General features: G+C 47.4%; 1 protein-coding gene across 5 annotated transcripts in view; it reads right to left on the reverse strand.

The window, feature by feature from the left end:
* Positions 1 to 2150: 2150 nt before the first annotated feature.
* Positions 2151 to 13451, reverse strand: part of CACNA1I (calcium voltage-gated channel subunit alpha1 I) — a 164560-nt gene continuing 153259 nt past the window's right edge. For 2 of the 5 annotated variants that reach the window (XM_054270675.1, XM_054270665.1), the window contains 6 exons: positions 12653 to 12991; positions 11898 to 12044; positions 7626 to 7742; positions 7087 to 7255; positions 6040 to 6236; positions 2151 to 4312 (listed from right to left, as the gene is read on the reverse strand). In XM_054270675.1, the coding sequence (XP_054126650.1) occupies positions 3608 to 4312; positions 6040 to 6236; positions 7087 to 7255; positions 7626 to 7742; positions 11898 to 12044; positions 12653 to 12991 (1674 nt within the window). In that variant the 3' untranslated portion in view covers positions 2151 to 3607. The remainder of the gene's footprint in view (positions 4313 to 6039; positions 6237 to 7086; positions 7256 to 7625; positions 7743 to 11897; positions 12045 to 12652; positions 12992 to 13451) is intronic. The other 3 variants (XM_054270684.1, XM_054270693.1, XM_054270703.1) reach the window with 3 other exon arrangements.

Here is a 13451-nt window from a genome sequence, read left to right on the forward strand (position 1 = left end):
GTAACGCTTCAAGGTTTTCTGCTTTATGTTTCTTCTATTTCAAAAATTATTTTCCTGCTCAATAATGTTTTCAGTTCCTCCCCTCCCACCAAGTCCTGCTCAGCTCATAAGAATTTCACAGAGGGCTGGTGGTGTGCAGTCCTTTACACAGGCCTCACAAAAAACCTCCAAAACAAAACAAAAAAAACCCCCTAAACTCCAAATGAACAAAAGAGAGCAATATCAGGCTAATGACAGCAGAGAGCACCGTGGCAGGAATTGCCTGTAGTACAGTCCCTTGTGGGAAGTGGGGAGTATTAGAGGCTGAATAGATGCTGGGCAAATCCTAAAGTGCCCTCAGGTGTTGTCTGGGAGGTGGGTGGGTGATGACAGAGGTTTTGTGTGCAGGCAGGCAGGCAAAGCTGGGAAAGGCAGCTCTCGCCAGGAGAAGCTGCACAACCTGAAGCACTGCAGAAATCCCCAGGAAAAACCACAAAGTTCTTGCTGGGGCTTAGTGTTCTGCCTCCTCTTTGGGAAGTATAGATGTTTTCTGCTTCTTTGAAACAGTTAGTAAATAATTAAAAGAAAGAGACAAAATATTCTTTAAGGATAATCTAGCCTTCTGTTTCCATGGCAACCTCCTTCCTAAGCCAGAAGCCTTTTGCTCCAGTCATAGAGGGGAGGGTGAAAGCCCTTTTGCAAGGAGGTGGGTGAGGTGGCATGACCCTGCTGGGACATGAAGGGGAGACATCCTGCAGAGCAGAAGGACTGCCATAAACCCCAAACCACAGGAGAAACAAAGATGTCACTTCCAGGGACAACTAGGAATAAGCCCAGAGGTATCCATCCAAGGGGCTGCAGTCACCCCATGAGGTCACCACCACCATCTTTTTATCCTTCTTCCCTCCCAGCTATCCCAAGTGCAGGCCATGTTTCTCTCATGATCAAATGTTGGGGTAATTTCTAGCACTCTACCAATCTCTAATGTCTCTCCCATTGCTCAGTTGAGACATTTCACAGCCCATACAACTGCCAGGACAGCTTAGAGTCCCACTTCTGTGTTCTCTTATGACAAACTTCCAAGGAGCATTCTGTGCATTGAAGTGTCTGGGGTTTGGATGGGTTTCAACTCTGGGTTTTCTGGTAAACCCTGCCTCTGGCTTCAAAGCAGCTCTGGGTTTGGGTCGAAGCCTTGTGCAACCCAAGTTCAGGGTTCAGCCATTTAGGGACTGACTTCCTTCCCTGAGGATGTGAAACCATGTGTTGTGCGAGCAGGGCCAACTCACTCAAAGAACCACCAGTGCAAAAAAAGCATTTAAAGACCCTTATTATTGCTTTAATAAATCTGTATTTGCATCTTTCTGCAAGGACAAGGACCCAGGCTCTCCTGTCCCCTACTCACAGGTCTGACCTCCCTGCAGTCAGCACGCACACTTGCAACAGAGCAAATGAATTAAGTCCCCACAGTAATCATCCTTTTCCTGGCTGCTGGTCCCAAGTGATGTGCTCACTGTTTACAACCCTGGTTTGTAAGATGCAGCAGCTGCTTTAAAGTCAGACAGGTCACAATAAAATCAGAATATCTTTTGTGCTGCCCTCTTCACAATGCTTCACATGCCAGCTGGGAGACCTCTGGGAGGGCTGCAGAGGCCCTCTTGGTCTGATGGAAAAAAATGGCACAGGGAGCCCTGCTCCTTCTCCTCAGTACTCTAAACATTTGTCTCCATTAGGCTGCTATCATCTCCCTGCTGCCCTTCCCAGTCTGTCTTCTCTGACACACCTGAGTGGAATATCCCTGGGGTGGGACATGACATCCAAAATCCTTTGTTCCCCTTGGGTGGTTGGTTTTCCTACCCACTTGCAAATCTGGGAAGGGCACAAAGCCTTAGAGTTGCTTCAGGAGGAGATCCAGGCTGGCCCTGCCAGGAAGGAGACTTGTGCAGTTGTACCACTGGAAAAGCAAGGAGGGCTGCAGACTCTGGAAGCCTTGTTGCAACCACACTGGGAGAGGATGATGCTGAACAGAATCCTGGATCCTGAGGCAGGTCATGGTTTGAGGGGTCGCTCTGCCCTCACTCTCCACAATCTTCCCCACTCCCACTGCCCTGCAAAGCAGAGACAAGGAGAGCTGCAGCTCTCCTTGTCCCTCTCACCCATCTCTCCAGCTGGTGAGCCAGTTGGCCTGGGCACAGCATACATCAGCATCCTCACAATGGCATGCACACACAAACACACACACACTCCCCAATCAATATTCGCTGCTCTCCATGCCCATGGCTGGCACTGATTAGGACTCTGATCCCAGCTACACTGATGCAAACCAGGAAAATGCCAGAGGATGACGCTAGGGAGGAGACAACCACCACCGAGCTGAGGATGTCCTTGCAGGGTCTTCCCACTGGAACTTGGAACAGGGTTAGCCCTCAGTCAAGGGACTGACTGTGTTTTGTGTTGTTGAAGCCCCCTTTGCTTTTATGTCTTTTCTAATATTCTAGGTTTTCTACTTTTTTAATATATATAACTATAGATACAAAAATAACAGATAGGTTTCTCTAGGGATAATTTTTGCACCTTTGGGCTTCTAAAATAAAATATCACAATTACTGCAAATAAAAGGGGGAAAAGTTCAATATCCTCTCCCCTTTTTACCTCCCCCTTCCCTTCCAGCCTACTTTTCCCACTCCAAATATCCCCATGAGCCTTGTAATTTTTTCCCTTTGTAGTTTTCTTTCTTTAGAAAATGAAAAAACCAAATCCACAAAACAACAACAAAAATAAGCCATGTAGCCTCCATCCCTCCTTCTATGAGCATGCCCGCTGTGTTCACACATTCCCTTCAAAGCAAGGCTTTTCACCTCAAAACGTTTCCCTGTGGTCCATGGCTATTTGCTTTTCTCTGTTGCTGGGGCCAGATTTTCACCTGCTGTAAATCAGCATGAATTCACCTCAAGCCAGACCTCTGCTGCTTTACACCAACAGCATGTTTTGCCAATTTACACTCATCCTGAAGATCTGGCCCACAATTTTTAACCTTGGAAATGGAAGCATGGACAATAACGAAGTTCCCAGAAACACACCAGGCAAGCCCCAGATGCTCTTCTCTTGCCGCTTACCCTGCTTCCCTTCACCCCACTCTCATGGTTTGGTGTAGCAGCTCCCTCAGGCTCCCCATTCTCTTGTTCCTCCTTAGCACTTTCTGAAAATCATAATCTCTCAGTAAAAAAAATAAATAAATCGATCTCTCTATATATGTATATGTATATAACTGAACAGCTGCCACATAGCAGTCACCTGGCTGGAGGGTCCTGTCCCTGCCAGCCCCATGGCCTTTTCTTGTCACTATAGTCTCTGGGGTCATGGCCCAGGTCTTGCCCTCAGGCAGGACTGTTCCCGTATTGCTTGCACTCTCCCACACCTCTGAGGTACGGTACCAGAATATTTATTTTATATATATATATCTATATATATATATATATATATATTTACGTATATATATATATATTTATAATTTTTGTTTGCCTGTTTTCTTTTTCTTGCAAATCCTTTGGAATTGCTGCCAAGGAGAAGCTAGTGAAACATGCTCCCCATGCCAGCGGCCGAATGCTCCCTCCCTGCACCTCAGGGACCCTCATCTGTTCCTCTTGCTGACTCCGTCCCCCAGCTCCAGCTCGGAAGGGAGCGGGGAGCTGCGGCCCCCTGTCCCCAGTCTGCCGGGGCCACCCGGCTCCTCTCCTTCCCTGGCCGAGGGGGTGTCCTTGCAGAAGTCCGTCACCCAGGAGGGCATCGAGAGGAAGCCCCGAGGGTCGACGGTGTAGAAGGGCTTGGCGTGGTGGGCGGCGGGGCGGCGGGGCGAGGGGCTGGCCTGCAGGCTGCTGGTGCTGCTGCACTTCTTCACCAGCCTCAGCGCCGGCGGCGGCGGCGAGAAGAGCGAGGTCAGCGAGAGGCTGCTGAGCGTCTCCGAGGGCTCGCTGTTGTTGCCCCCGCCGCGCAGGCTGCTGCCCGCCCCCTCCTCGTCCGAAGGGTCCATGGAGTCGTGGTGGGTGCAGCCGGGGCTGGTGCTGCCGCCGCTGCTGTGGCTGCGCTGGTGGCGGCACAGGCTCCGCAGGTTGAAGAGCCCGCGGCCCCGCAGGCTCCGGCGGCGGGAGGCGGGGGACAGGGCCGCTGCCAGGGGTCTTTGGGTGCCCGGCGCCGGCACGGGGCACAGGGCCACCGGCAGGGCCAGGGCGCAGTGCGGAGAGTCGCTGAGGTTGAGGCTGGTGTCCTCCAGCGTGGTCTGCAGGCTGCCGGCCGAGCTGCTGCTCCGGCTGTCCAGCGACGTGTCGCTTTCCGGGGGCTGGGGAGCGGAGCACGAAAACACAGTGCTCAGGAAGGAGATGGGCAAGAGACTTTGCCTTCTTGGTTTGGGGCTACTTAGGGGTATGAAATAAGCCACCATTACAGAAAGGGGAAAACTCCATTCCTCTCTTCTTTGCGTGGGAAGGGAGCCATAAACCAACCAGTGCTTCAAAGCACTAGCCGTGCTGCCTGCCGTGGGATTTCTTTCTGGGCAAGGAAGAGGAAAGGATTCAGGGTGAATCTACCCTCCCACAAGAAGTGCTCCACCAAAGGGAAGGGGTGCTGTGTCTGAGCCCTGCAGTACCCATCACTGTGCTCTCCCTGAGCACTGATGGTCCAGGAGGCACCAGAGCAAAGGTTCCCTGTGGGTCCTCACTCACGGCTTGCCTATAAACCTGCCACACACATGGGGACACATCTATCAGCTGCACAGGAATCAAGGAGCTTCTGTGCAGACCTCCTCTCATTTAAAAAAATCAGCAATATCTGGGGAGAGAAAAGCAGGAGCTACCCTTGCATTTAGGGTACAAAGGTGCAGTCCCCTTCCAGCAGGAAGAGGAAACAGCCTTAATTTCCTTGTATCAGGGCTCGTCTAGTTAAGCTGCATTTTAGTTGTTTCTAGGAAATTGGTCTGCACTGTGTGATCCATCACTGGGACACTGAACTGGGATTGATGCATGTAGGACTGGAAGCTGTCTCCTGAAGCAGTCTCCATAGATATTCAACACAGTCTGTGTCAAATAATCAGAAGTTTACTAATTTCTCCTTTACAACAATTCAGTACTTTTGTCCCAGTGGTGTGCCAGCTCCAGGGCTCTACCTCTTTTGTGTCAATTTTAGCAGAGGTTTCAAGACTGCAACAACTCAATCTCAGACCAAGGCTAAATTTATCCCTGGTGAATTTATACACATTTGCATTGTGCCAACAGTGTCTGTCATATATAGCTGAATAACACCTGATTTTATTTTTTCAGTTTGTCTGGAACAGAGTGCCCCTGTTCATGGAGTATCTTCCAAGAACAATAACAGGGATTTCTACTGGGCTTTAATCTCTGCATCTTCTGCACTTCAGAGACACCTGACATCCTCCCAGTGCTTTTATTCTTCTCTTTTGTTAGTGAGAAATAGCTGCCTTTTCAGAAAGAGATGGCACCTTTCTGGGACGTGAGAGTTAAGTGGGCAGTGCAAAACAGTGAGCTTAGGGATACAGTGTGTGGATGGGCACTCAGGGATGTGGAGGATGCAGGTGGGAAGAAGCCTGTTCCAAGAGAGGACATGATTTGGAGTCACAGTGTTAAGGGGACCTGAGGAGGCTGTGCAGCTGTCACCTCCCTGGCCCACACCATGGCTGCTGTGCACACAGGTGTCTGCAGCACACCCAGTGCCAGGGAGCCAGGGGGGAGCTACAGAGTGATGTGATTTCATCTTCATGTGGGGCCCACTGCAGCTGTCAAACTATTTGTTGATCCAAAGCAGAAGAACAAATGACTTCATGGGGTGAGAGCTATCCAAGACCACTTTGCTGTACTACCCTCTCTCCTCCCCTACCCTTCTGCATTCTGCAGTCCACTGTGCTCCTCCTACAGACCCAGGTTATCCAGGCTACCCAGCCCAAGAGCACAGCTGCCTCTCTCCTTCCTCTGCCCTCCTCCTTCTTCAGCCCCCTCTGTTTGGGTGGGATGTGAAAATTGAGTTTTCCTAGCAGACAGGAGCAGGGTTCCTCACCTGATGGAGAAGTGAGCAGTTCACACCTGGAGATCTCAGTGATGCCCAAGAGCCTTGCAGAGAGATCTTAGGAAGGTTGTGTGGACATGAGACTTCCTCAGGCCCTGTTTGGGTGGCAGAGATGGCTGGGTGGAAAAATTCTGTTGGCACAGGTAACAGAGGGGAAGATGCACCTGGAGAGAAGGGGCTGGGAGGGACTGACAGCATCAAAAGAAAAGGGAAGAGAACAGAAATAGAGGAAAAAAAAACGTTGAGTCCTCTGATTTTATTCTGTGCCTTTGCTGCTATTACACTGAGCAAAGTCTCAGGTCCAGTGAACAAAGGATATTCAGGAACATGCACTCCTGGCCAAGAAGCCTCAGTCTGGTGTTCAGACTAAGGATCCCACTTTTTGCACAAAAACCTGCACCAGATCAGGAAGGCCTAAAACAGCTCAGAGCGCTAAGGTAACAGGCCAGCTCTGCTGTTGCTCTCACAGAGAAATGCTGAGCTATATTGCCTTGATTCAAGTATGTATTGCTGCCAGAGGACATCCATCCCAGATCCTGCAAGGCAAGGGATGAAGGGAGATAAATTAAATGGTGGTTTGGGAAAGCTGGGGACCACAGGGCACCAGGGCATGCTCAAGAGTAGAACTGGAGCACTTCCACCAAGGGCAGACGTGTGTTATGTGTTCCCTGAACCTTTACTTGGTCTCAGGGGGCAGCAGAGTTTTTCTGTGCTGAGTGAGCACAGTTCATCCAGCTGGCATGTCAGGAGAATCTGTCCCCACTCTCTTCTGACTGTGCACTGCTGCAAATGGAGATCAGCACTTTCACAGTATTGCACAGAGTCATGTCTGAGGGAAGATATAAAAACTAGCAACAAAAATGAAGGAACTGCTCCTCCCCCCATTCCTGAAGCAAATTAGCAAGCTGAAAGCTAATTCTTGGTTAGTGTAACCCCAAATCACATTATCTCTCCCCCTGGCAGAGGGAAAGCAGGAGAGAAACAGAGCTGAGCCAACCCACAGTTTCAGCAGACCTGGAGAATGAGAGCCTTGCTCACCTTTGCTACTTTCATGCTTTAGCCAAGACTGAACTGAGTCGAAAGGCGTGTTCTCCATTTCACACAGGTAACTCTCTGGGTTTGTAGAGCCATCCTCACTGGATGCTGGAAGCAGGCATTCCCCCATATTGCCTGCCCCAGTGGAGTCAGGGTTGTCCTGGCCGTCCTGCTGGAAAAAATAAGCGAGGACAAAGTGAAATTTAATGGAAGATGATCAAGCAGACTTTTCAAAGCCTCAAGAAGAAGATTCTGATAATAACTTCAACCTAGCTAAGAGATGCTCAATTTTCCAGCCCAAATCGCCTTTTGACTAATTCAGAGGAAGTTACTAACAGTAGTGAAGAGAACTTTCAAATACATGTATTCTTTTGTTCTCCTCAAATCCTACTCCACAGTATGTCTCTATGGAGAAGCTCTTGAAAAATGACCAGAATTATATTGCTCAGCAGGGACACCTGGATGAATACAGAACACCTGAAATGAGCAGGGGCATAAGTACAGCACAGGGTGTAGGATGCCCATGGCTGACTGAGGCTAACCTTGATCTCCTTAGGATTCAGCTGAGCAGTGTTTTGATTGTCTGACTCATCTCCTAGAAGGATGGAAGAGGACTTGTCTGAGTTGAGGGATAATGCTTCCATTTCAGCCAGCTGGACCTGCAGGAAGGGAAAGGAGCTGTCACAGGTCATGCCTGGAATCCACATTTCAAGCAGTCACACTGTTGATGGTGGATAAGTGAGAGCCTGTAGACCCAAAATCAATTTTAGGTTATATTCCTTGGATATATCAGGAGCTGCCTAACCCAGAACTGGGCTGGGCAGGAGAATTCACTTTTAAAGAAAGGTTGGATATATGATCTGCAAGCAGGCTGCTACCAGTCCATGCTCCTCTAGTGCCAGAATTGGAGGAACGAGTCCTGTGTCTGTCAGAGCGGTACAGCTGGCCCAAGGCCCTGCAAATAAAGCCAGGCAGGCAGAGGGGTCCCTCAGGCTGGTGACAGGGCAGCTGGCTCTGCTGAGGGATAAGGAGTGGACCCTTCTTTCTGAAGGCACCACAGACAGCCCTGCTTAAACATGAAGGTGCTTTCATTCCAAGGAAAGTCATGCCTTTTGCAATCCATGCCAGTATCATGCTTTTCATATTCTCTTACCTTCATTACTGAAACCCTGTTCCTCTCCAGCTTTCCTGCATCTTGCCTTTCCCCTCTCCTCTAACCTACCCAAGATCTTACCTAACACCATCTTCCATTCTGTTCTCCATCTCTGAACTCAGCCCCCTCCCACACACCCACACTTGAGCTCTCCTGCTTTCTGAAAGCAAGTCTGACCATTGCATTTCTCTCATTCTTGTGCTTCAGCTCTGCTCCAGTCCCATGCCTGACCTTGCTTCATCTTTTGGCCTGTTTCATACCACATATGCCCCTCTCCCATCCTTTTTCCTCCAAGCTTTTAAATCCCCTCTGCTTGACAACTCTTCCTCACAATGCCTGAAAAGCATCTTTTTCTACCAGCCTAAGCAGTTAATCTGTCCCTCCTGTGCTTGGATTTCCGTCACTGGTCTCTGGAGTGCCAGAAGTTTGCACCACCAGCAGCTAAGTCTTGAGAGCTGTATTCTGGGTTGTCTCAGTCGGGACAGCTTCTGGCCATGTGTTTGTGTTTGCAAGAGGCAGCTACAGCTCTTGCACCATGACAGCAGGTGAAACATTTGGAGAGATGACTTTCGAGCTGGAAGTTTAGTGGCTTCTGCCAATGCCAGAGACCGGAAGAGGTCTCCATCTGAGGGATAATGCACTTTAAGCAAACAGAATGGAAACCTGAAGCTGGATTTAAATAAAGTGCACAAATGACATCCTTATTTGAGGTGTCATTCTGACACAGGAACATGGTGCTGTTCAACCATGGAGAGAGCCCAAAACCAACAACTGCTCCTCAGAGCGCGAACGCACAGAGAGCCCACAATGAACTTATGCCAGGGATAATAACACGGGCACCAGTCAGCAACAACTCCTGCAGAGAAGCACAGTCTTCATTCATGCCACTTAATGTGTGTACTCATCTTTTACTCTCCCAAGTGCCTGCTACACCAAAGCAGCCTTACAGCTGTGCTTGTAGAGACGCGAGCATGACATGTGGTAGCATCTGTGACTACCTTTGCCATCCATAAAGAAGGATTTCAACAAAAGCCAGAACAGTCTTTTTGTCACTGAACCACTTGCTTGAAAATTCTGACCACCCTGAGATCTACATAAAACCCACAGTCAACAATGTCATAACCTAAATAAACTGCAGGTGTGAAAACATATTTCACTGGTGCTCACTGACAAACTCCTACTGTGGCTAAACACACTTCAGACATCCATGTACAGAAGTCTGTCAACCATCCCAAGAGTGAAAGGATAGAAATGGCAAGAGAAGAGTTTAGCACCATGAAAAAAGGAGGTTCTGATCTTTTAGCTTCCCTTACAGCAGAATATTTTTAAATCTGCTGACTAAAGATGAGGAACAAAAAGACAATTTTAATTGCAGTGAGGAAGAAAGGGCTGTTGAATAGATCCCAATCCATGAAACCTGCCAGGAGCATCAGCCTGAGATACTGAACAATGCACACACATCCCTTAGAAAACAACTACTTGCAGATATATCTTTAGGAACACGATCACAACAATCCTTAATTGTACAAATAATTGGTTTGAAAATTAAGTCTCAGGAGCATAATTGGGAAAACCACTGAGCACTTCTGCTCAATGACACAAAAAGCTTAGCACATATTAACATTAAATGTTGTGTCCATCTGCTGTGCTCATCATCTTGGTGAATTGAACTACCAATGAAATTGGAGGGGACATTTCTACCTAATATGTGATTTTTGTCAGAAGGGTGGTTTAAGGCTGATTGGGTGGACAGTAAGCATATTGGTTTTTTTCTAACACACACACACTTAAGAGCACTGGATAAATAGTTTTGCCTATATAAATTGCTGTCTGTGTACAATTCAGTCTGTGTACAATTCTCATTTGGGTATGTTGATGTACCAGAGTACAGTATAATTTAATGACTCTGTGCATTGGTGATGTTAGCTATGACTCCATGTAGTGATTTACCATTTAAATTTCCTCAATTTCTTTTTTCTACTTTGAAATATGACGAGAACATCATGGTCAGTCCTGGCTTAAAATCCTAAGGTATCATTTTGACTCATATAATCCAAAATAAAGCATCTGTATTTTATTACTAAACCCGTTCTTGCATAGGTAAGTTCTTTTCAATTCCACATTTTAGATGTATTGAAATATAATTTTTGAAAGTAATTTATGGCTCTATAACACCTATTAGAAAGTATGATCTAAGAATAATTTTTCAGTTGTGATAATTACATCAAATTCTTTGCTCTGGCTGTGGGTTGCATTTGAAGATTTTGCTAATCTAGCTTCTTTGCTGGAAAGGTAAGAAAATGGGTTGTTGTCTTCACTCGTAGGCGAGATACTGAAGACTATCTGTGAGGTTTTCAAATGTAACAAACTAGCTGCAAATGACTTGACTTGGGGGCAATCATTCTGGACTGCCTGAGACCTCATTTGCTGAGAAAGCTGAGCACCAATTGCTGAACATAAAGACTTGAAGCAAAGCAGTGAAAATTGCAGTTAATTGAAAACTAGTTATTTGGTTGCATTAATGCAGAATTCATTTGCAAAGTGTCTCAATAAGGATAAACTACAGCAATGTTTGCATTTTGATAGTTTCAAAAGGAAGCAATGGGGAAAAGCAGACAGCTGAGAAGCTGAAAAAATACCAGAGCATCAGAACTAGGCATCAGAGAGCAAAAAAAATATTGCTTTCTTCAAACATGCATAGAATGATCTGCCAATAAGAGCTCCTTCCCCAAGTTTCCCTTGTTTCTTTATAAGCTATAACAACATATCCAGTCAGTTACGGGGAAAGAGAGGGTGAAGTTTGTCACTGATGTACCAATTTCGGAAGAGCCACACTACTGCTACAAGTCTGACCACACAAAATCAGAGCACCTACATACAATAAAATTATTTCAGAACCAAATTAGTTCTGCTACTCACCTAACCCTTCCCAGACTATTTTGCTCCTCCTATTTTTTCACAATCTGAAAAGACTAATTGCTTAGGAAGGAGTTTTCCAGAGCCTCTACCAACTTTAGCAGCTCAAGTCTAAGCCATTTGGTCCTGCTCTTAGCCAACAACCCATTTGTCACTAACAAACTTTCTCAGTGGGCTCACTTTTATTTCATTTTTGCTCAAACTAATTAACTGGTTTTCAACACAAACCAATCCTTGCTCAAAAACTCTACTCAACAAAGCATTTAAACATGTGCTTAACTGATTGGCCTCAATAGGGAATAAGCAAGCACGTGCTTAAAATGAGGACAAAACACAAGCTTAAATCTCCCACTGAATTGTTCCTGAGTGTCTCATTGGGGTGAGATCCTTAGAGTCCTCTATCCAATGTGAGCCTGAACCTAGACTTTTCTTGCAGAATTGAACACAACAAGAGCTGCCAAGGGATGCCTTCACAGTCATTTCTCTACAGGTGATTCAGTCCCTCCTGACACGAGTCCTGTCACATCTCACTTTTCCACCACCTCAAACATCCACGTGTGGCTGAGGAGGGCAGGCCTGTACTAGAGGCAGTACCAGCACTTCACAACAGATAACAAACACAGGTCCACAAGCTCTACTGTCTACACAATCTACAGCGAGGAGCACACATGGGACGACCTGCGGGCCCGTGGGTGTGCAGGTCTGGGGGGAAGAGTCCCCTCACACATCCTCGTACGCAGGTTACCTCTTGCTTGTCATGGTTACACTTCTCGCACATGGCCGGCGAGGAGTAATGATGGAAGACGGAGCCCGATAGGTTATCGATGATCATTAACTCCCCGTCGAAGGAGTCCTTAATAATTAAAGAGACACTGTCCAGCCATAAGTTCTCCTAGGGGACAAGAAAGGGGGGAGGATGGGAGAGATCATTTTAAGAATGTCGAGTTTTTTGCTTTCAAGTTTCATGTGAATTTGGGGTTGGGTTCTCCACCCTGACTCATCTGGAGCAGCATCTTGTTCTGCAGGTACTTGCACAGGGTCACTGAGGGAAACATTTGCTCCACAAGGTGTGTAAAGGTGCCAGAGTTCAATGAAAAAAAAAAAAATAATAAGGAGGGACAGTCTTCACTCACTTTCAGTGCTCACGTCTCCCTTCCAGCTCTGCTGGAGTCACTCACTCTTGATCTGCCATTTCTCCTGCACTCTTCTCCTGAGCTCCCCTCTCAAATTTGCTCCTGTCACACCTTTAGCTGATCTGCTCCATCCCTCCTCTGCTGGCCCTCAGGTTCCTACACCATGATGACAATGAACAGGACACACTGCTGTCATAGCCTTGTCCCTACATGATCCTATCAACTCAGAAGTCTACTGCTGAAAGCAAACCTTTCACCCTGAGGTGGAAGACTCTGCTACTGCTAAGCCCTGAATCATCTGAGCTGCCCAGCTAATGCCCACAGCTCCTGGCTGCAGTCTGGTTAGTAAGTTCAAAGGTGTACTCACCTGGGCTGGAGAGTAACATCTCATGCACAGATGTCCTTCGGGTTCTGTTCTACCACCACCTCCTCCTGTTCCTGCTCCTTTTCCCTGTCCTGAATTTGGAGAGCCTGACTTGTGGGAGCACAGCCCGTGAGTAATTTCCATCTCAAGCTCAGCATCCATCTCTGCATCCTCCTGGGCCTCCTTGTTGCTGTCGTCGAGATGTTTCATGAGCACAGCTACCACCACGTTGATGAGGACAAACTGGGCTGTGAGCACAAAGCTGACAAAGTACAGTGGGGAGATGAACTGCAGGTTGCTGAGACAGCTGCGGTCATCGTGGCTGCAGTCACGCAAGGTATCCTTGAGGGGAAGTTGGGATTGAGAAGGAACCATGGAAGGAAGGAAAGACTAAAGTAAGAACAGAAACTTGGCTGTTCTCTCTGTCAAAAAAAACTGATGCTAATGGAAAGAACAAGGCAGACACTTCTGTCACCCCATGTCTTTTGGCATAATTCCCCAAAGAATCTAGGATACTCTCTGTTCATATGCTGTTTGCTTCAGAGAAAAACCATCCAAAGGCATATGAAGCAAACTTTCAGACGATGACATGTTCCTGCCACCGTAGCCCCCCCCACCGTAGTACATATGTAAACAAGACCAAAAATGAGCAGGCTGGTACTGCCTTCTCCCATCTATTCTCAAAAGCACCATTTGTGATGAAAGAACTTTCCTTTCTCCATGTCCTCTGAAGGAAGTATTTATTTTGTGTTTTCCTGGTAGCTCTGCAGATGAGTGCCATTGTCCAACACACATGTCCTGT

The sequence above is a fragment of the Melozone crissalis genome, unplaced genomic scaffold, assembly GCF_028551555.1.
Source record: "Melozone crissalis strain CALT ecotype California unplaced genomic scaffold, PUWL_Pcris_2 ptg000004l_1, whole genome shotgun sequence".
Taxonomy (NCBI): domain Eukaryota; kingdom Metazoa; phylum Chordata; class Aves; order Passeriformes; family Passerellidae; genus Melozone; species Melozone crissalis.